General features: G+C 39.5%; 1 protein-coding gene across 5 annotated transcripts in view; it reads right to left on the reverse strand.

Annotated features, from left to right (window-relative positions):
* The window catches only part of KIAA2026 (KIAA2026 ortholog), a 99,214-nt gene that overhangs the window by 61,028 nt on the left and 21,084 nt on the right, over window positions 1-17,102 (reverse strand). For 3 of the 5 annotated variants that reach the window (XM_049896768.1, XM_049896767.1, XM_049896771.1), the window contains exon 2: window positions 10,008-10,208. The exons of 1 other annotated variant lie outside the window; for it this stretch is intronic. In XM_049896768.1, the coding sequence (XP_049752725.1) occupies window positions 10,008-10,208 (201 nt within the window). Of the gene's footprint in view, window positions 1-5,496; window positions 9,852-10,007; window positions 10,209-17,102 lie in introns of those variants that run through there. One more of the 5 variants, XM_049896772.1, reaches the window with a different exon arrangement.

Consider the following 17,102-nt stretch of genomic DNA (forward strand, 5'->3'; position numbering starts at 1 on the left):
GAAACTGTATCTGTTAGAATATCTACCATTAAAAATTGGGCTTAATTACTATGCTTGGCACAAAAAATTGATTTTGGTAAACTTTGTCACAATCATCTCTGCTTATGAGTTCAATGTAAACTCACTAGTTAGGGAAATATCTCAGACTCTGAGTCTAGAAATTCCCTCTTGTTGGTTGTATGTACAATACATGGTGCTTATGGTAGGTTTTTTCTTTTCAAAATTAAAGTATGACATCTTGTTTTTCCCAAAGGTGATGGGATTAGGGTGCCAGGAAGCACCAAATACTAGATTCTAGGATCTTGGAATCTATGGATCCTAGAAAAAAAAAAAAAAAACCAGTGCCGTCCTAGAAGCAATGACTAATGTCAATGAAATACTTTCTTGTCCTGATAGAGGGTCATGTGTTTCTGTCAAAGTGAAAGAGAAGTTAGCGTAAGGAAGAAAATCAAAGGAGCTGCTGGAGGAGAACCAAAGAACATTTATGGACTTGTTTTTATCTAAAGCAGTGATAAACAACTTTTAGTAGTACCATGATTTCAGAAACTACTCATAAGTGGGACACTAAGGACCGAGAAGGGTGAGAAGATAACTTCTCAAGTTTATATACTGGGTTAATGTAAAAGCCAGAGTACATAAAGTTTGCCTAATAGGTCAGAGTTGGCACCAACTGGCTTACTCTTGGAAGAGGGAGAAAATAAAAATCAGGTAATGGAATAATACACACATTCTGTTGGCTCAGATGCCTTGATGGGCCATGACGTAGTTTAGGTGTGACGCTGCCATCTGTGTACATTGCCTGAAGTTACTCAAGTGCTGCAACTCAGACTGCTATTCCCTATAAACTGTATCTTTTGAGAGAGGCTGATGGAATCTAGCCTCAGATTCAGGTACTGAAGATGCGTGAGAAGGAGAAAGTAAGTCTGGTCTAGTGTGAGCCAGCACGAGGCAGAATAATCCTGGGTTGTGAGCCTCCCCTGATCTTCAGTCATGTTCTCAACAGGGGATGGGAATCTGCCTAAAAGCTCTAGAGTTAATGTTCATAATCTACCCATTTTTAAAAACTTGGTTAACACTTAAAATGTAATTCATTAAAAAAAAAAATACTACATTAAGAAATGCTGAAGCAATCCTGAGAGAGCAGGAGAGCAGTGGGATGCAGACCCTAAATTCTCATAAAAAGACCAGGCTTAATAGTCTGACTGAGACTGGAAGGACCCTGGTGGTCATGGCCCCCAGACCTTCTGTTGCCCCAGGACAGGAACCATTCCCAAAGCCAAATCTTCAGACATAGATTAGTCTGGACAATGGGTTGGAGAGGGATGCTGGTGAGGAGTGAGCTTCTTGGATCAGGTGGACACTTGAGACTAGGTTGGCATCTCCTGCCTGGAGGGGAGATGAGAGGGTAGAGGGGGTTAGAAGCTGGCAAAATGGACATGAAAAGACAGAGTAGAGGGAGAGAGCGGCCTGTCTCATTAGGGGAAGAGTAACTGGGAGTATTTAGCAAGGTGTATATAAGTTTTCATGTGAGAGACTGACTTGATTTGTAAGCTTTCACTTAAAGCATAATAAAAATTATTAAAAAAAAAAAAAAAGAAAGAAATGCTGAAGCAAACCACATCTTGCTGATAAGGACTGATGAGAAAACAGTAAGTATGTCAGCTCTGAAAGTTAGTCTCAATTTAAAATTTTGTTCAGAAGTACAGTGGTATATATTTCTAAAATGTTAGCCCCAAAGATTAACCCTTCAGTGTTGGGGGAGTACTAAAAGATCGCCTAAGTACAGTTACATAAAACACATTTGCCGATTTAAAAAAAAAAAAAAGGTAAGCAACAGTAAATGGGGGGGGGGGTGGGGGGTGGGGGGGGTGGTGAGCGGGGCGGGAGGAGAGGTTCAGAGACTTTTATTTTTTTTCTGAGCCAGGTCTCATTTTTAATGTTGCTCCTTACTGGCCTGGAGAAGCGCTGACCTTCTACTGTGTGAAATATAACAGGAAGCTGTGCCTAAGGTTATTTTGGTCATGTGTAACTTAGCAGGAACAATGCAATGAGTGAACAGCCTTACTAGAAAACTATAAAGCATCCTAACTTTACTAGTTTAATAAACTTTTACTGAATGCTTACTATGTGTGAGAATACAAAGATGTGAACGCACGGACCTCACTGTCAAAGAGTTTACAATTATACCTAACTCATACCTAAGTGCTTTAATTCAAAATATTCCATTAATTGAGGAAACAACAAACAATGTATGCAAACTGGTATCATGAAAAAGGAAAGCAAGGTATTTATTTACATATTCTAAAATGAATAATACAACAGAATATCGTATTTGAGGAAGGTCAACCATATCAAGTATATCTGCCAAGCTTCTTGTTTAGTTGTCAACAGAATCTACTCTGACTAATTAAAGCAGAAAAGTAATTTATCTGAAATTATTAGGGAGCTTTAGAGAAGCTCTGTAAGGGCCAAGAGCCAATTTAGAAGCTATGAAGCCAGAAACAATCCCAACCACCCTTTGGGGAGTTTTCCAGGAAAAACGAGACTGGCACCATCCCCTGACACCTATGATAGTAGGAATGGGCAACACACGCTCTACAACTGTTGTCCTCGCACGACCAGAACTGCTCACTACTTACTATCTTTGCCAAAAGATAAACTCCCCAGTCCAAGGCTGCCACCCATGTTGCTCCCATGCAAACCCAGGTGAGAAGTGTATGACTGGTCACATGCCTCTACCTTAGCTCTGAGTGGTTATGAGAATTTTTTTTTTTTTTTACCTTGGTAAGTCAGGATTTGTAATATGGGAAATTGCCAAAACGTAGGGAAGCTTTTCAAAAATGCTCGGTGTCCACAAATGACAAACATCTATTTCATTACGTCACTGTTATTCTGTTATATGGGATTTGAAAATACATCACTTAATCGTAAGTCATATTTTTTATTTTGCAAAAATATAGAAACTCTTAACATTTATATATACATAGGAGGCTGCTTAAACAACTTCCATGTTTTAACTCCAGAGTTCCAAATCAATAAAGTAACAATAAGATTATCCAGATATATAAAATAAAGACAGTCTTGTAAAAACAGTAAACAGAGCCAATATTTTTAATATAATTTTTTTTTTTTTTTAGACTTTAGTTATCACGACTACTGTTAATACCATATTCTAGTTAATAGATGCTTACTTCAGGGAAGCCAACTTCAATTTTAATCAACTTTATTTTAAAAATTACTTAAAATGTATTATATACTATCCTGCTTAGTAAACAAATATACAAAATATAATCTAGTCTTTCCTTAATGGCTCAAGGTCACCATTACAAACAGAAAGCAACGGTAGTGATTAGTTTAATGACTATTTATTTCACCATCTACAAATTCACCTTATCGTTCACCCAATTTTCCAAAAACTTTGACTTGTACTGTTGCTGGCTCCTAAATCAACAGTGCCTCCTTACACCAATCAGCCCCAAGACTGCCTGCAGTTCTACAGCATTTATCTGAAGGTAGCCAGGGAAAACCAGACTACCAAGCCTTATTTTCACCACTGCTCTTGTTCAAGAGACCATTACCTGTCATCTCCTTTACATTGGTTTCCAATACTGCTCACACAAAGGTAACAATGAAGCAAAGCCAGGATTTCAGCTTCTGTCAATATGACTTAAGAAACCATTACTTTTAATGGCATACTCTGTACAAAAAGAGTATCTACTGTATAAAAATTAAAATGTAGTTCCCTTCTCTTATGTTGGAACAGATCACAAATCACAGACCTAGTGTTGAGCTTAAATATTTTTAAATATTGTACTTTTAGGTTTGTGACTGAAAAAAGTGATCAGCTAAAAATTATATACTCATCAGATAACTGAAATGTTACCATATTAAAATATGGACTGGAATTGTTCAGCATGCTGCTATCTAGCTGGTTTTGAATTTCTGTTTAAAAAAAAAAAAGTATTTTAACCTATTTAACAGTTTGGAAACATTTTTCTCTTCTTATGCCAAAGGTTTTAAATTTCTTTTAAGTCTATTCCCAGCATTAAAGCACAACTACAATAATATGATCTCTGGCACCCTCTGTCTTTCCAACATGACCTTTCTTGAATGGATTAATGATTTCGAAGTCCCTTTCCAGGCCTCCTTAGAAACCCTGTGTGGCAGTTCTACTCTTCCTATAGAGTCGCTATGAGTTGGAATCAACTGGATGGCAACAGGTTTGCATTTGTGTGTGTATGTTTTTTGGGGGGCAGTGTGAGGGGTATCCAGGTCTAAATTTACAATACCTATATCCTCAATAGGAAACCCTGGTGGCGTAGTGGTTAAGTGCTACGGCTACTAACCAAAGGGTCGGCAGTTCAAATCCGCCAGGCGCTCCTTGGAAACCCTACGGGGCAGTTCTATTCTGTCCTATAGGGTCGCTACGAGTCAGAATCGACTCGATGGGACCGGGTTTGGTTTTTGGTTTTTATATCCTCAATTATCCTCTAACTTTTGCTAGAGTATTAGATTGATAGACTTGACAGACTGATAGAATTTCAGGTATTGTGACAGACACTAGGGTAACTACACACAGGAAGGGAGGCTTTGTCTAGCATTCCCATATATCCTGCCACATGTTGCTGCCTAAATGTCACATTCTCCTTCTGAGTACTCAAAAGAAATCTTGGAATAGGTTCAAAAGACATTTATTGTTTTCTGACAGTAAATGTGCCTGCTCCACTAGTTACCTGGAACCTTACAAATTTTGGTATTTATTATATTTTCAAATATAAAAGAATATCATGGTTATTTTAGACATCTTATAGAAAACAATTAGAGGTCAGAAAAAAAAAAAAAGGTCCACCACTTTTGGTACATTTTATACTTGCTTTTACATAAGCTCACAAAGTTAACACTCTCTTGGCACTGAAGAGAAGGAAAGAAGGACACCATGGCTGGAATATCAGGAACAAGGAAGAGGGTGATATAAGAAGTTAGAGGGGTAGGGAGATGCCAAAAGGTGAAAGCAAGGTCTTATAAATTGGAAGGCAATTCGTTTTTGTTGTGTGCTTGTTTTGTTTTGGAAAGACGGGAGGTGATAGCATAGGTGAGTAGCACGATCAGATTTGCATTCTGAAAAGTTCACTCTAGATTTAATAGACATATTCAGCAACTGGCAAAATCCCCATATTGGTTCCCTGATCTGTGGAGTGAGGGCTATTATCACAGGAAATGCCAAGTGGAAGCCACAAGAACTGTCTCTATGTAGGAAAACAGTAAACCAAAAGAAGGAATTGCAGAGATTAGTGCCACTTTTGAGGATATGAAGGATACAGGAGTGGTGATTTCCACTACATTACCCCATTCAACTCACCTATCTGGCATATGCAGAAAATGGATGAAACATCACACACTTAACCTGGTGATTCCGCTGCAGCTGCTCTTCCAGACGTAGTTTCAGTTACTGAGCAAATAAACACATCCCCTGGTATGTGGTGTGCCGCTACTCACCTGGCAAACCCACTGACGACTCACAGTGACCCTACAGGACAGAGCAGCACTGCCCCATAGGGTTTCCAAGGCTGAAATCTTTACAGTAGCAGACTGCCACATCTTTCTCCTGCAGAGCAGCCAGTGGGTTCAAACCACCAACCTTTTGGTTAGCAGCCGAGCGCTTAACCGCTGCTGTGCTAGGGCTCCTTTTTTTCTCCATACCTGTTAGTGAAGACCACCAGAAGCAGTTTGCTTTCAGTTTGGCAAGGTGAGCAATAAACTTTCACTATACTGCTCAGGGGTATATGAACACTCCAGCCTTGTATCACAATTTCGTCTCCAGGGACCCTGACTGTCTTTCTCTTCCATAAAACAACACAGTGGACTATCATATTGGTAATATCAGGCTGATTGGATTCAGTGAGCAAGAAGGAGCAACTACTCTAGACTGAACTGGAAAAACATCTGCATGTGAGAGGGTAGGAAACAAATCCCACAAAAAAATCAGAGTTTTTCTATGTCAGTGTGATTTCTAGGGGTCCAGTGGTGTGGTCCATGTCAAGATATTCCTTCTGAGGTGAAAGATAAGTTGTTGCATCTGGCCCCTCCTACAGCTGAAAAGGAGGCACAATGCCTGGTGGGCCTCTTTGGATTTTGGAGGCGACATATTCCTCATTTGAGTGTGCTACTCCAGTCCATTTACCAGGTGACCTGAAAAGTTGCTAGTTCTGAGCAGGGCCCAGAACAAGAGGCCCTGCAACAGGTCGAGGCTGTTGTGCAAGCTGTCCTGCCACTGGGCCATATGATCTGGCAGATGCCACGGTGCCTTCAGTGTTGGTGGCAGGTTGAGATGGGGTTTGGAGCCTCTGACAGGCCCCTACAGGTGAATCACAGCACAGCCCTTAGGATTTTGGAACAAAGCCCTGCCATCCTTTACAGAAAACTACCCTGCTTTTGAGAAACAGCTTTTGGCTCACTACTGGACCTTACCAGACCGTGGGCCACCACGTTACCATGTGACCTGAGCTACCCATCATGAACTGGGTGTTCTCTGATCCAATAACCTATAAAGCTGGGCGTGCACAACAGCACTCCACCATCAAATGGATGTGGTATATACAAGATGGGGTTTGATCAAATCCTGAAGGCACAAATAAGTTACAGGAAGTAGCCTAAACACACCTGGAACTCACTCCTGCTACATAACCTTTTCTCTCCAGCCTGCACCTAAGGCCTCGTGGGGCATTCCCTACAATCAGCTGACTAAGAAAACTTGGGCCTGGTGTACAGACAGTTCTGTGTGACACACAGGCACTGGACAGCTGTAGCACTACAGTCCCTTTCTGTGACACTTCTAAAGGAAAGTGGTGAAAGGAAATCCTCCTAGTGGGAAGAACTTCAAACAGTGCACTTGGTTGTTCATTTTGCTTAGAAGGAGAAACGGCCAGATGTGTAATTTTATACTGATTCATGAGCTATGGTCAATGGTTTGGCTGGATGGTCAGAGACATGGAAGGAACATGATTAAAAACGTGGTGACAAGGTCTGAATGGGCAAAAGAAGTGAAGATATTTGAGTCCCATGTGAACGCTCATCAGTGGGTGAGCTCGGTAGAGGAGGATTTTAATAATCAAGTAGATAGGATGACACTTTCTGCAGGTACCAGTCAGCCCCATTCCCCAAACAGTCCTGTCACTGCCCACTGGGCTCATGAAGAAAAGTGGCCATGGTGGCAGGGATGAAGGTGACGCTCAGCCAACGTGGACTTCCACTTACCAAGACCGACCTGGCTATAGTAATTAGTAAGTGCCCAGTCTACCAGTGGCAGAGACCAACACTGAGTCCCAGATATGGCACCATTCCCCAGGGTGATCACTCAGCTTCCTCGTAGCTGGTTGATTACACTGGACAGCTTCCACCATGGAGGGGGCAGCATTTTATTTTTACTGGGGCACTTATTTCAGATTCCAAGTGGCCTTCCCTGCATGAAATGCTTCTGCCAAAACTAACATCTAGGGACTTAGCAAATGCCTTATCCACCATCATGGTATTCCACACATCACTGCCTCTGATCAAGCAACTCACTTCATAGCAAATGGAAATGCAGCAATGGTTCCATGCTCACGGATTTCACTGGTCTTACTATGTGTCCCAACATCCTGAAGCAGCTGGCTTGACAGAACAGTGGAAAGGCCCTTTGAAGACTCGATTATGGCTGTGTGGTTCATAACAAATTATGGATAACACTGCAAAGAACGGAAATTCCAAAACACTTAATTGTGCTCATGAGGAAACATGATACATAGACCAAGAGGTGGTCATCTGAACAGAACAAGGTGTTCATCAGAATCAGGAAAGGTGTGCGTGAGGGTTGTATCTTTTCACCATACCTATTCAATCTGTATGCTGAGCAAATAATCCGAGAAATTGGAATATATGAAGAAGAACGGGGCATCAGGATTGGAGGAAGACTCATTAACAACCTGTGACATGCAGATGACACAACTTTGCTTGCTGAAAGTGAACAGAACTTGAAGCACTTCCTGACGAAGATCAAAGACTATGGCTTTCAGTATGGATTACACCTCAACATAAAGAAAACAAAAATCCTCACAACTGGACCAATAAGCAACATTATGATAAACAGAGAGACAAATGAAGCTGTTACGGATTTCATTTTACTTGGATCCACAATCAATGCCCATGTAAGCAGCAGTCAAGAAATCAAACGATGTACTGCACTGGGCAAATCTGCTGCAAAAGATCTCTTCAAAGTGTTAAAAAGCAAAGATGTCACTTGGAGGACTAAGGCGCACCTGACCCAAGCCATGGTATTTTCAATCACCTCATATGCATGTGAAAGCTGGACATGAATAAAGAAGACTGAAGAAGAACCGATGTCTTTGAATTAAGGTGTTGGTGAAGAATACTGAATATACCATGGACTACCAGAAGAACGAACAAGTCTATCTTGGAAGAAGTACAGCCAGAATGCTCCTTAGAAGGGAGGATGGCAAGATTTTGTCTCGTGTATTTTGGATATGTTATCAGGAGGAACCAGTTCCTGGAGAACGACATCATGCTTTGTAAAGTACAAGGGTCAGTGAAAGAGAGGAAGACCCTTGACGAGATGGACTGACACAGTGGCAGTACTGGGTTCATGCACAGTAACAATTGTGAGGATGACGCAGGACCAGGCAGTGTTTTGTTCTGTTGTACGAAGGGTCACTATGAGTTGGAACTGACTTGATGGCATCTAGCCACAACATTAAGGTGCCAGCTAGGTGGCAATAAATTGCAGGGCTGGTACTAAGCCTTGTTGATTGTTCCCAGAACAATCTTAGGTCTTCCTATTTCTAGGTGACCAGCAACAGAAATCTAGTTTACACTACCTTCTTTCTACAAACCTTCCTTTTCTCCAATCTCTCCTATTCCAATCTATTGTATACTACTGTCAGATCAATCTTTATCCTTTCCACAAACACTCATAAAGCAGAAGTAGTTCTATGAGGCTCTGCACAGGGAAAAAAAGCACTTCACAGTTGGCTCCCAAGTAATCACTGCTATGAAAATCATGATGTTAGTGTCAAGGCTGAGTTCCAATCCTACAACTATCAAAGCAAGCTATATTTATCCTTATGAGAACAACAAAATAATTATAAATTGTCTTTCAGTAGCATTAGCAGTTCCCTATTACAGCAATAATCAGTCCTAACATAGTCGGAGATTTGATTCAGTATAAAAATCACCAGTCTTCATTCTGTCAGTATAGAAGCTTGAGCAATCACTTAGCCTCTCTGAGACCTAGCCCTTATTTGGAAAATAAAAAAAGTTATATGCACCATCACTTATGTTCTCAAACCCTAGAAGGTATCACTAATTGAGCTCTTTCTCAATGAACCCAGAGTAAACATAGTCATCTAGGAAATTAACACCTATGGAGAAACTGGCAAAGGTGAAACCTTTTTGTCATTCCTGAACTATATAATCTCTGGAGTTCTTCCTAATTTTAAAGGTCTACAATTCTACAAGAGGCCTGGTGGCGCAGTGGTTAAGAGCTCAGCTGCTAACCAAAAAAGGTTAGCAGTTTGAATCCACCCGCTGTTCCTTGGAAATCTGATGGGACAGTTCTACTCCGTCCTGTAGAGTTACTATGAGTCGAAATCAAAAGCAACGGGTTTGGTTTGGTTTTTATGATTCTGTAGACTACAGAAAGGTCTAAAGCTATACAAATCTATATAAAATTCCACTAATTTAAAATTTGTAATTCATTTTAGAATACTTCTAAAAATCCAGAAAGTATTCTGAAATTTTTATAAAAATTATTTTTATACAGCTTTAAAGTAATTTGTCTTGAAATTTATCATCACAAATTCATACTCTGGTGATAATGTATTTTGGAACACTACTAAAACGATCACAGAAATTTGGTATGGGCATACAAAAGTTATACATCTACTCTTTGGAAAGTAATTTCTGGAAACTTGAACATCATGAAACTTATTTTATTTTATTTTTTTTACATTTACCTTTTTTCTTCTTTTGCTCTCAGCTGTTCTTCCTGTCTCAAAACTTGAACCATTATAGATTCAAAAACTCCACTTGTCAAGCCTGCCAAACTTCGCGGTGTTGACCGACGCCTTGTTGAAGTACATGCAGTTCCCTTCTCATCCTCCAATCCATAATAGCCTCTAGATGTAACTGCTATCGTTGTCTTTTCTCTCAAGTTCCTTGGAGAAGAATAAGTCAATTCACAAGGTCAAATCTTCTGGATAAGCAATAAACCCCCTTAAGCAGCATCTTAAAAAGAATCCCTTTTTGAGGTAGACCTTGGTAAAACTCACGACTACCTAAAAAGTATTTAGTTAAGCCTTACTCATTAAGTAGTCTCCAGATTTTTAACCTTCCTACGCAGTTTCTAACTTTCCCTTACTCATGTCATAAAATCATTTCCCTACATTAAAAAAAAATACAGGACCAAAGCATCAAAATTAAAGAATAAATCACTATCTCCTTCACAGATAAAAAGTTTACTGTTTGCAAAATTAAATGTAGCTCGCTCCTCTTTTTATCTCTACATATATTTCATAATACCTATCATCAATGGTGTAAGGAGTCCTGGTGGGGCAGTGGTTAAACACTTGGCTGCTAACCAACAGGTCAGCGATTCAAACCCACCAGCTGCTCCATGGTACAAAGATGTGGTAGTCTGCTTCTGCAAAGATTATAGCCTTGGAAATCCTATGGGGCAGTTCTACTCTGTCCTGTAAGTTGCTATGAGTCAGGTTCAACTCGACAGCAACAGTTTGGGGTGTTTTTTTTATCATCAGTATAGGAAAATGTATAACAACACAAAAACTTTTTGGGGAAAGAAAATTTACAGTTGATAGTATAGGTTGAAGAAATCATAAACAAATGAAGCATTATAGTATAAAATTATAAGCTAAGAATATGGAAATCTCACCTGTAAAAAGGGTCTAGGAACTACCTCTACCACAAACGTCTCCTTACCCTATGATGTCTTCATTGCTACCCTGAGATACTAATCTAATCCTTAAAGATAATGATGAAAAATAGTTTCTTAGCAGTTTACTTTATTATCCACAAGTCCCCTACAATGGGAAAATCAAGTAAGCGCTCAAAGAATATTCATTACGCTGGATAAGAATCTGTATAAATTACAAGTTGACCCTAAGTCACATGGCTAAATCCTCATGTATACAAGCAAGGGACAGACTGCATCTTACTCTTTAACCTCAGTCTTATTGAAAAAACTACTTTTTAAACAGTCTTTTCTCAGAACAAAGACCAAAATGCAATTAATAGATTTTATTGCTCATCAGAAATAAAATTTCATAAGCTTTGATACTTATCACTAATAATAACACTAAAAAAACTATGCTGTTTCTCTCATATCAACATGTAAAGATTAGAAGACTGACATTACTCAGTGAGGTGTGGTGGATAGCTTTTGTGTGGCCTTTGTCGCCATGGTCTTGTAACTCTCACTGAAGTGACTGGGTGGGACTGTGCAAACAGGGTTAACTGTGGCCCACCAAGGGGATTGGTCACTTTTGCCATCCCACTGGGCTTGAAGTGAGCCATCCCAAAGGCGGGAAGGAGAGGATCCCACCACCACCAAGGAAAAACAGCCAGGATGGCAACTGGGTCCTTTTGGACTTGGGATCCCTGCACTTAGAAGCTCCTGGAACCAGAAGACCAAGAGAGGGAGCAAGTTGTAACCCTGAAGACAGTGAGAAGCGGTGGCAGAGATCTGCAGCAGGAGATGCCGTACTGGGCTTCCCAGCCCAGAGAGAGTGCTAAGTACCTCTGGGCACCGGCCAAGGGCTGGAGCCAAGTGCCTGTGAGCACAACTGGGAAGACACTGTCCTGATAGAACTGTATCCTCAGTGTTCTTGAGCCTGAATTGTAACTGTTATTTCCCTAATAAATCCCATAATCATGAGTATTGTCTATGAGTTCTGTGTGGCCAACGCAATGAATTATCGAACCAGCAGAGAAGTAACAAGTGACGTGGGAGGGGTGTTTGGTGTCAGATGGTGGAGAGAGGAGGCATGTCTGACCTCTGCTTCATAAGAATGAGCCTTGGGCTATCACTTTCGATTCTCCTTCCCCCTTGTGAAGTTAAAAATTACAGGAGGTCAAACACTGCCCCCACGCCGTTTTTACACTCAATGTTGGAGAGAAAAGTTCTCATACTACACCAGTGGGCACAGCCTTCCAGGAAGCCAATTTGGTAATAATCGTTAAAATTAAACATGCACATATTCTTTGGCCCATCATACTTCAAAGAATCTACTGTACAGACACGTGTCCACAACTGTAGACAATAAAACGCACACACAGCACTGTTCGCTATTTAAAAAGTAAACCCAGAAACATATACTGAGAATACCATTCGAAGTCCTTATTATTGCATATAAGACCTACTCTGTTATGGCCCTTGTCTACTATAACATACATGATGATTTATAAATAAATATGCGTATATAGGGAGGTAAATAATCAAACATTTTTGGGAAGCCAGATCATAAAAGTTTGGAGACCACTGCTCTCATCTGTACGTACACGCTACCTGATGTCCAAAAATATTTTCAAAATAAGTCTTCATGCCCATTAAAAAAAAAGCATTTATCATGGACTATTAATTTTTCTTTTTTTTCTACCTTCTATCCTCCCAGTTGTTAAGCTTATTTTATTTTTGTCTTCATCCAGACCTCCAGTTCCTTGCCTGACTCCTCCATTTGCTCTAATACAATTCAGCCTCTTCCAGCTATCCACAAAGATAATTGGTTCTGATCCCAGAATACATACAATACTATTCTCTTATCCACACCCTCAACTCCTCTGTCCAGTTATCTTTTTGTCTCAGGTACCTATGTCCTTCTTGCGTCTCAGCCAAAAGCTCCTCCACTAACTAAGCACTATAGAAAAAAATCACCACCTGTAGTCTGTTGTCCGACTAAACCTCAACTGGACTCTCAACCCTTGCCTAAGGCTTCTCTGAAGACAGTCAACTATCTCTCTCATTCTCCATAAAGGCAATTTCAAACACCACCATTATCCAAAAGCTTCACCCCACCACCCACTGTCACTTAGGAGTTGGCCATGTCAACTACAAATTTCACAGAGAAAATGATAGTTTTTAAGTAGGAGATCCATTAGTTTCCTGTCTCTTAAAAAACAAAATTATCTGAATCCAGACCCATTCTTAAGTTTCAGTGAAAAATCTGCCTCCCATCCTCTCATAAAGACTAACCCCCCAAAAACTAAATTTTCAGAATTTGCATTTTATTATCTTCTGAATCTTCAACCTCCCTTTCTCTATTAGTTCCCTTTAACATATAAATATGTCCAAGTTTATATTAAAAACAAATCTTTCCTTTTGGAAAGTCACATCTAAACTGCTGGTCCACTTCCTCTTTCATTCACACTTTAACCTACTGTAACCTGGCATCTGTCTGCACCTGATCTATTGAAACTGCTCTGCCCAAATGACCTTCCAGTTGTGAAATTCAATGGGTATTCTTCCATTCTTATTTCACTCACCCTCTCTGAACCATCTGATCACTCTCTTGTCAAGAACTTGAACTGGACTTTGCAGAAAAAAATAAAACAGTTTTTGATAGGCAAAAAAGAGTAGAGACGGAATACTGATGAATAACAGAAATATTCGTATTTACTCAAATTCATGTGAAATATTTACTTGGCAACAGGGATTCAGTAATGAACACAGTAACAGTTTGTACATAAGGGGTTAAAAACATAAAAATCAAAGATAATTTTGATATATTTAGGTTGAAACAATGGTGCAGCACCTTTCACAACAGCCAAAAGATGGAAACAACCAAACTGTCCATCAAGGGATGAAAAGATTAACAAAATACGGCAAATAAATACAATGAAATGCTATTCAGCCATAAAGAGAAAAGAAGTTCTGATGTATATCATAACACAGATAAAACTTCAAAACACCATGCTTCGCAAAATCAGTTGCAAAAAGACAAATACTGTATGATCTCACTTGTATGACATAAGCAAATACATAGAAACCAAAAATTATTAGTGGTCCCAGGGATGGGACGGAGGGGAAAGGGGAAAAGGGGGGGGGGGAATTTTTGCTTGGGGCATGAAGTTTATGTCAATTGTGGAATGATTTGGAAAAAGATAGCAAGAAAGGGTATACGACTTAGAGAATGTCATCAATGTCACTGAATAATGTAGAAATTGCTGAGATGGTGTATGTCTTGCTATGTATATTTTCATGGAAAAGGAAAAAAAAGATAAAACTTCCAAAGCCTGCGTTCAGTTTTGAACTTGCACCAAATAAATAACCAAGACAACAACAACAAAAAAAACCCATGGCCGTCAAGTTGATTTTGACTCATAGCGACCCTACAGGACAGAGTAGAACTACTTCATAGGATTTCCAAGGCTGTAAATCTTTACAGAAGCAAACTGCCACATCTTTATCCTGCAGAGCAGCTGGTGGGTACAAATCACTGCCCTTGTGATTAGCAGCCGAGCACTTAGCCACTGTGCCACCTGGCTCCTCTAAATAAATGATATAATACTCCAAAAAGCAACTGAAGACCATAACTAATTAAAAACAAAACAATTACAAAAAACAAATTTATTCTTTGTTTAGAATACATTTCTCTTTGATTCTGTTTTTCTAATTTAAGGAAGACACAAAGGTAAATGTAAAGTTTTTATTTACACAGCAATCATATTTGAAAAGTGTTTTGCTTACCTCAGCAACTTCGCTAAGCATTTTTACTAAGTTACAGTTACCTGCTCAACAGTTCATTCCTTACCACACAGAACCACTCAGGAGTTTTCAGTACAGGCAGAAAGGAAGGTTCCTTAGATCACTAACTCTTACACAGTCCAGATATGTTCACATTTCCTGGAAGACACGAAAGTTGTGACAAGTCTGCAAAGTAGGCTGGGAGATACCTTGGCTTCCTGTTCTTGATTATCTCCTCTAAGTATGCGCAAAGCATCGATGAGACTTCATGGTAGACTGTAAATTCAGAATACTTTTATACTCAGACAATGCACAAGAAGAAAAGACAGAAAAGCCAGCACAAATTTTGTCTCTGCCTACATGAAAAAACAGATCGTGACGAAGAGATTTAGGGACCTGGCAAGAGCAAAGGACATAACTGAAATCAGGAGGATGCGACAAGTGGATATTACGGTGCCCATATAAAACAAGTAATGTTACCAACTTTAGCCTTTAATTCCAAAAATGGGAGGAATACCATTCTTATTCTCCACAAACCAGTAATTTCATGATTTGCTCACTTATTTCTTATGCTAAGTGACCAAAACATGAGTAATGCAAATGGTAATTCCACTATACTATTAAAATGCCACATATTTTATGGAAAAATAAGTAGATGAAAAAATCCTGGAAGCTTCAGAAAAAGGAAAGTCATTTTGACAGAGGACTTGCCCTACTAGATTATTAAAACAGATTTTAAGTCACAATAATAAAGAAGTTTGATATCAAGAGATGAATAGCTATATCAATAGCACATGCAGTGAAGAGAGTCAAAAAATTAGATTCGAATACATCGGGAAATTAACATACCATAAAGATTGCACTTGAAAATGATGGAAAAAGTGTAAGTGAATGTTGAGACAACTGGCTGAACATTTGCGGGGTAGGGAGGAGCTGGATTTCAACCTTACTCCTTGACCAAATAAATTCTGGATCAATCCATTCATGTGTTCATTTATTCATTTATTCCTTTGCTCAATATTAAGTACTTACAGGTGGTGGGTTAGGTGTTGGCACCAACACTAACAGGCAAGGTCCCTGTCCTCACTTAACTTACGTTCTGGTAGGGAAGACATACAAAAAGCAAGTCACACAAACACACATGCATACGTAAGTTCTAACTGCAAGTTACGCACTATAAGTTCTGTGAAGGACAGTCAAGAATAATTTCTCTGAGAAAGTGACAGAAGGAGCAGCCCACCATACAAAAAAACAAAAACAAAAACAAAAACCTGGGGGCTTCTAGATAAAAGGAACAGCAAGAATAAAGGCCCTGAGGTGAGAAATGGTTTGGCAGATATGCATGAAGAACAGAGCCAAACTCCACAGCCTAATTGCCAATGAAGTGTTTTAAGCTGGTCTCAGTTCTCTGGTGCTGCTATAACAGAAATACTACAAGTGGGTGGCTTTAACAAACAGAAATTTATTTTCTCACAGTTTAAGAGGCTAGAAGTCTGAATTCAGGATGCTGGCTCTAAGGGATGGGTTTCTGTCTCTTTTGGCTCTGGAGGAAGGTCCTTGGCTCTTTGAGCTTCTGCTCCTGGGAAATTTTCAAGCGGTCTGGCATCTCTCTTCCCTCATCTCTACTTCTTTCGCTTTCTCGTTTAATCTCTTTTATATCTCAAAAGAGACTGATTTAGAACACACTCTACACTAATCCTGTCTCATTAATATAACAAAGACAATCCATTCTCAAATGGAATTATAACCACAAGCACAGAGGTTAGGATTTACAACACATATTTTTTTGGGGTCGCAATTCAATCCCTAACAGCGAAGTACTGACTTCCTTTAAAGTACTCTTTTTTTTTTTTTTAAGTTCACTCTGGCTGCTGGGTAGAAAATGGATTCCAGCAGGAAAAAGCAGAAGCAGAAATACAAGTCAAGAAACTACGGCAGTAATGCAGGCAAGAGATGGTGTATACTTAAGTGGTGACAGTGGGGAGAAATAGACAAGATTTAAAATATACTTTAAAGGCAGAAAGTTCAGGGCAGCAAATATGTTCAATATAGGGAATAGGTGAAAAGGAAGAAGCAACGAAAAAGGCTAGTTTTTTGGTCAAAGCAAATTGGTAGAAGGTGGAGCCATTTACTCGGATGGGAAGAACAGACTTACTAAAACAAACCATCACCCCCCTAAAAAAGGTTCAGTTTTGAACACGTTAAAGTTTAAGATGACTATTAGACACCCAGTTGGATAAAAGAAACTATTAACTACAGTGGCCTCTGAACAGTAGGGGAACAGGGGACCAGTGAGAGGAGACTTATTTTTTGTTTTACTACCTCTTGTACTGTTTAACTTTTAATTGTTCCT

Source organism: Elephas maximus, chromosome 9, assembly GCF_024166365.1.
Source record: "Elephas maximus indicus isolate mEleMax1 chromosome 9, mEleMax1 primary haplotype, whole genome shotgun sequence".
NCBI classification, from domain to species: Eukaryota; Metazoa; Chordata; class Mammalia; order Proboscidea; family Elephantidae; genus Elephas; species Elephas maximus.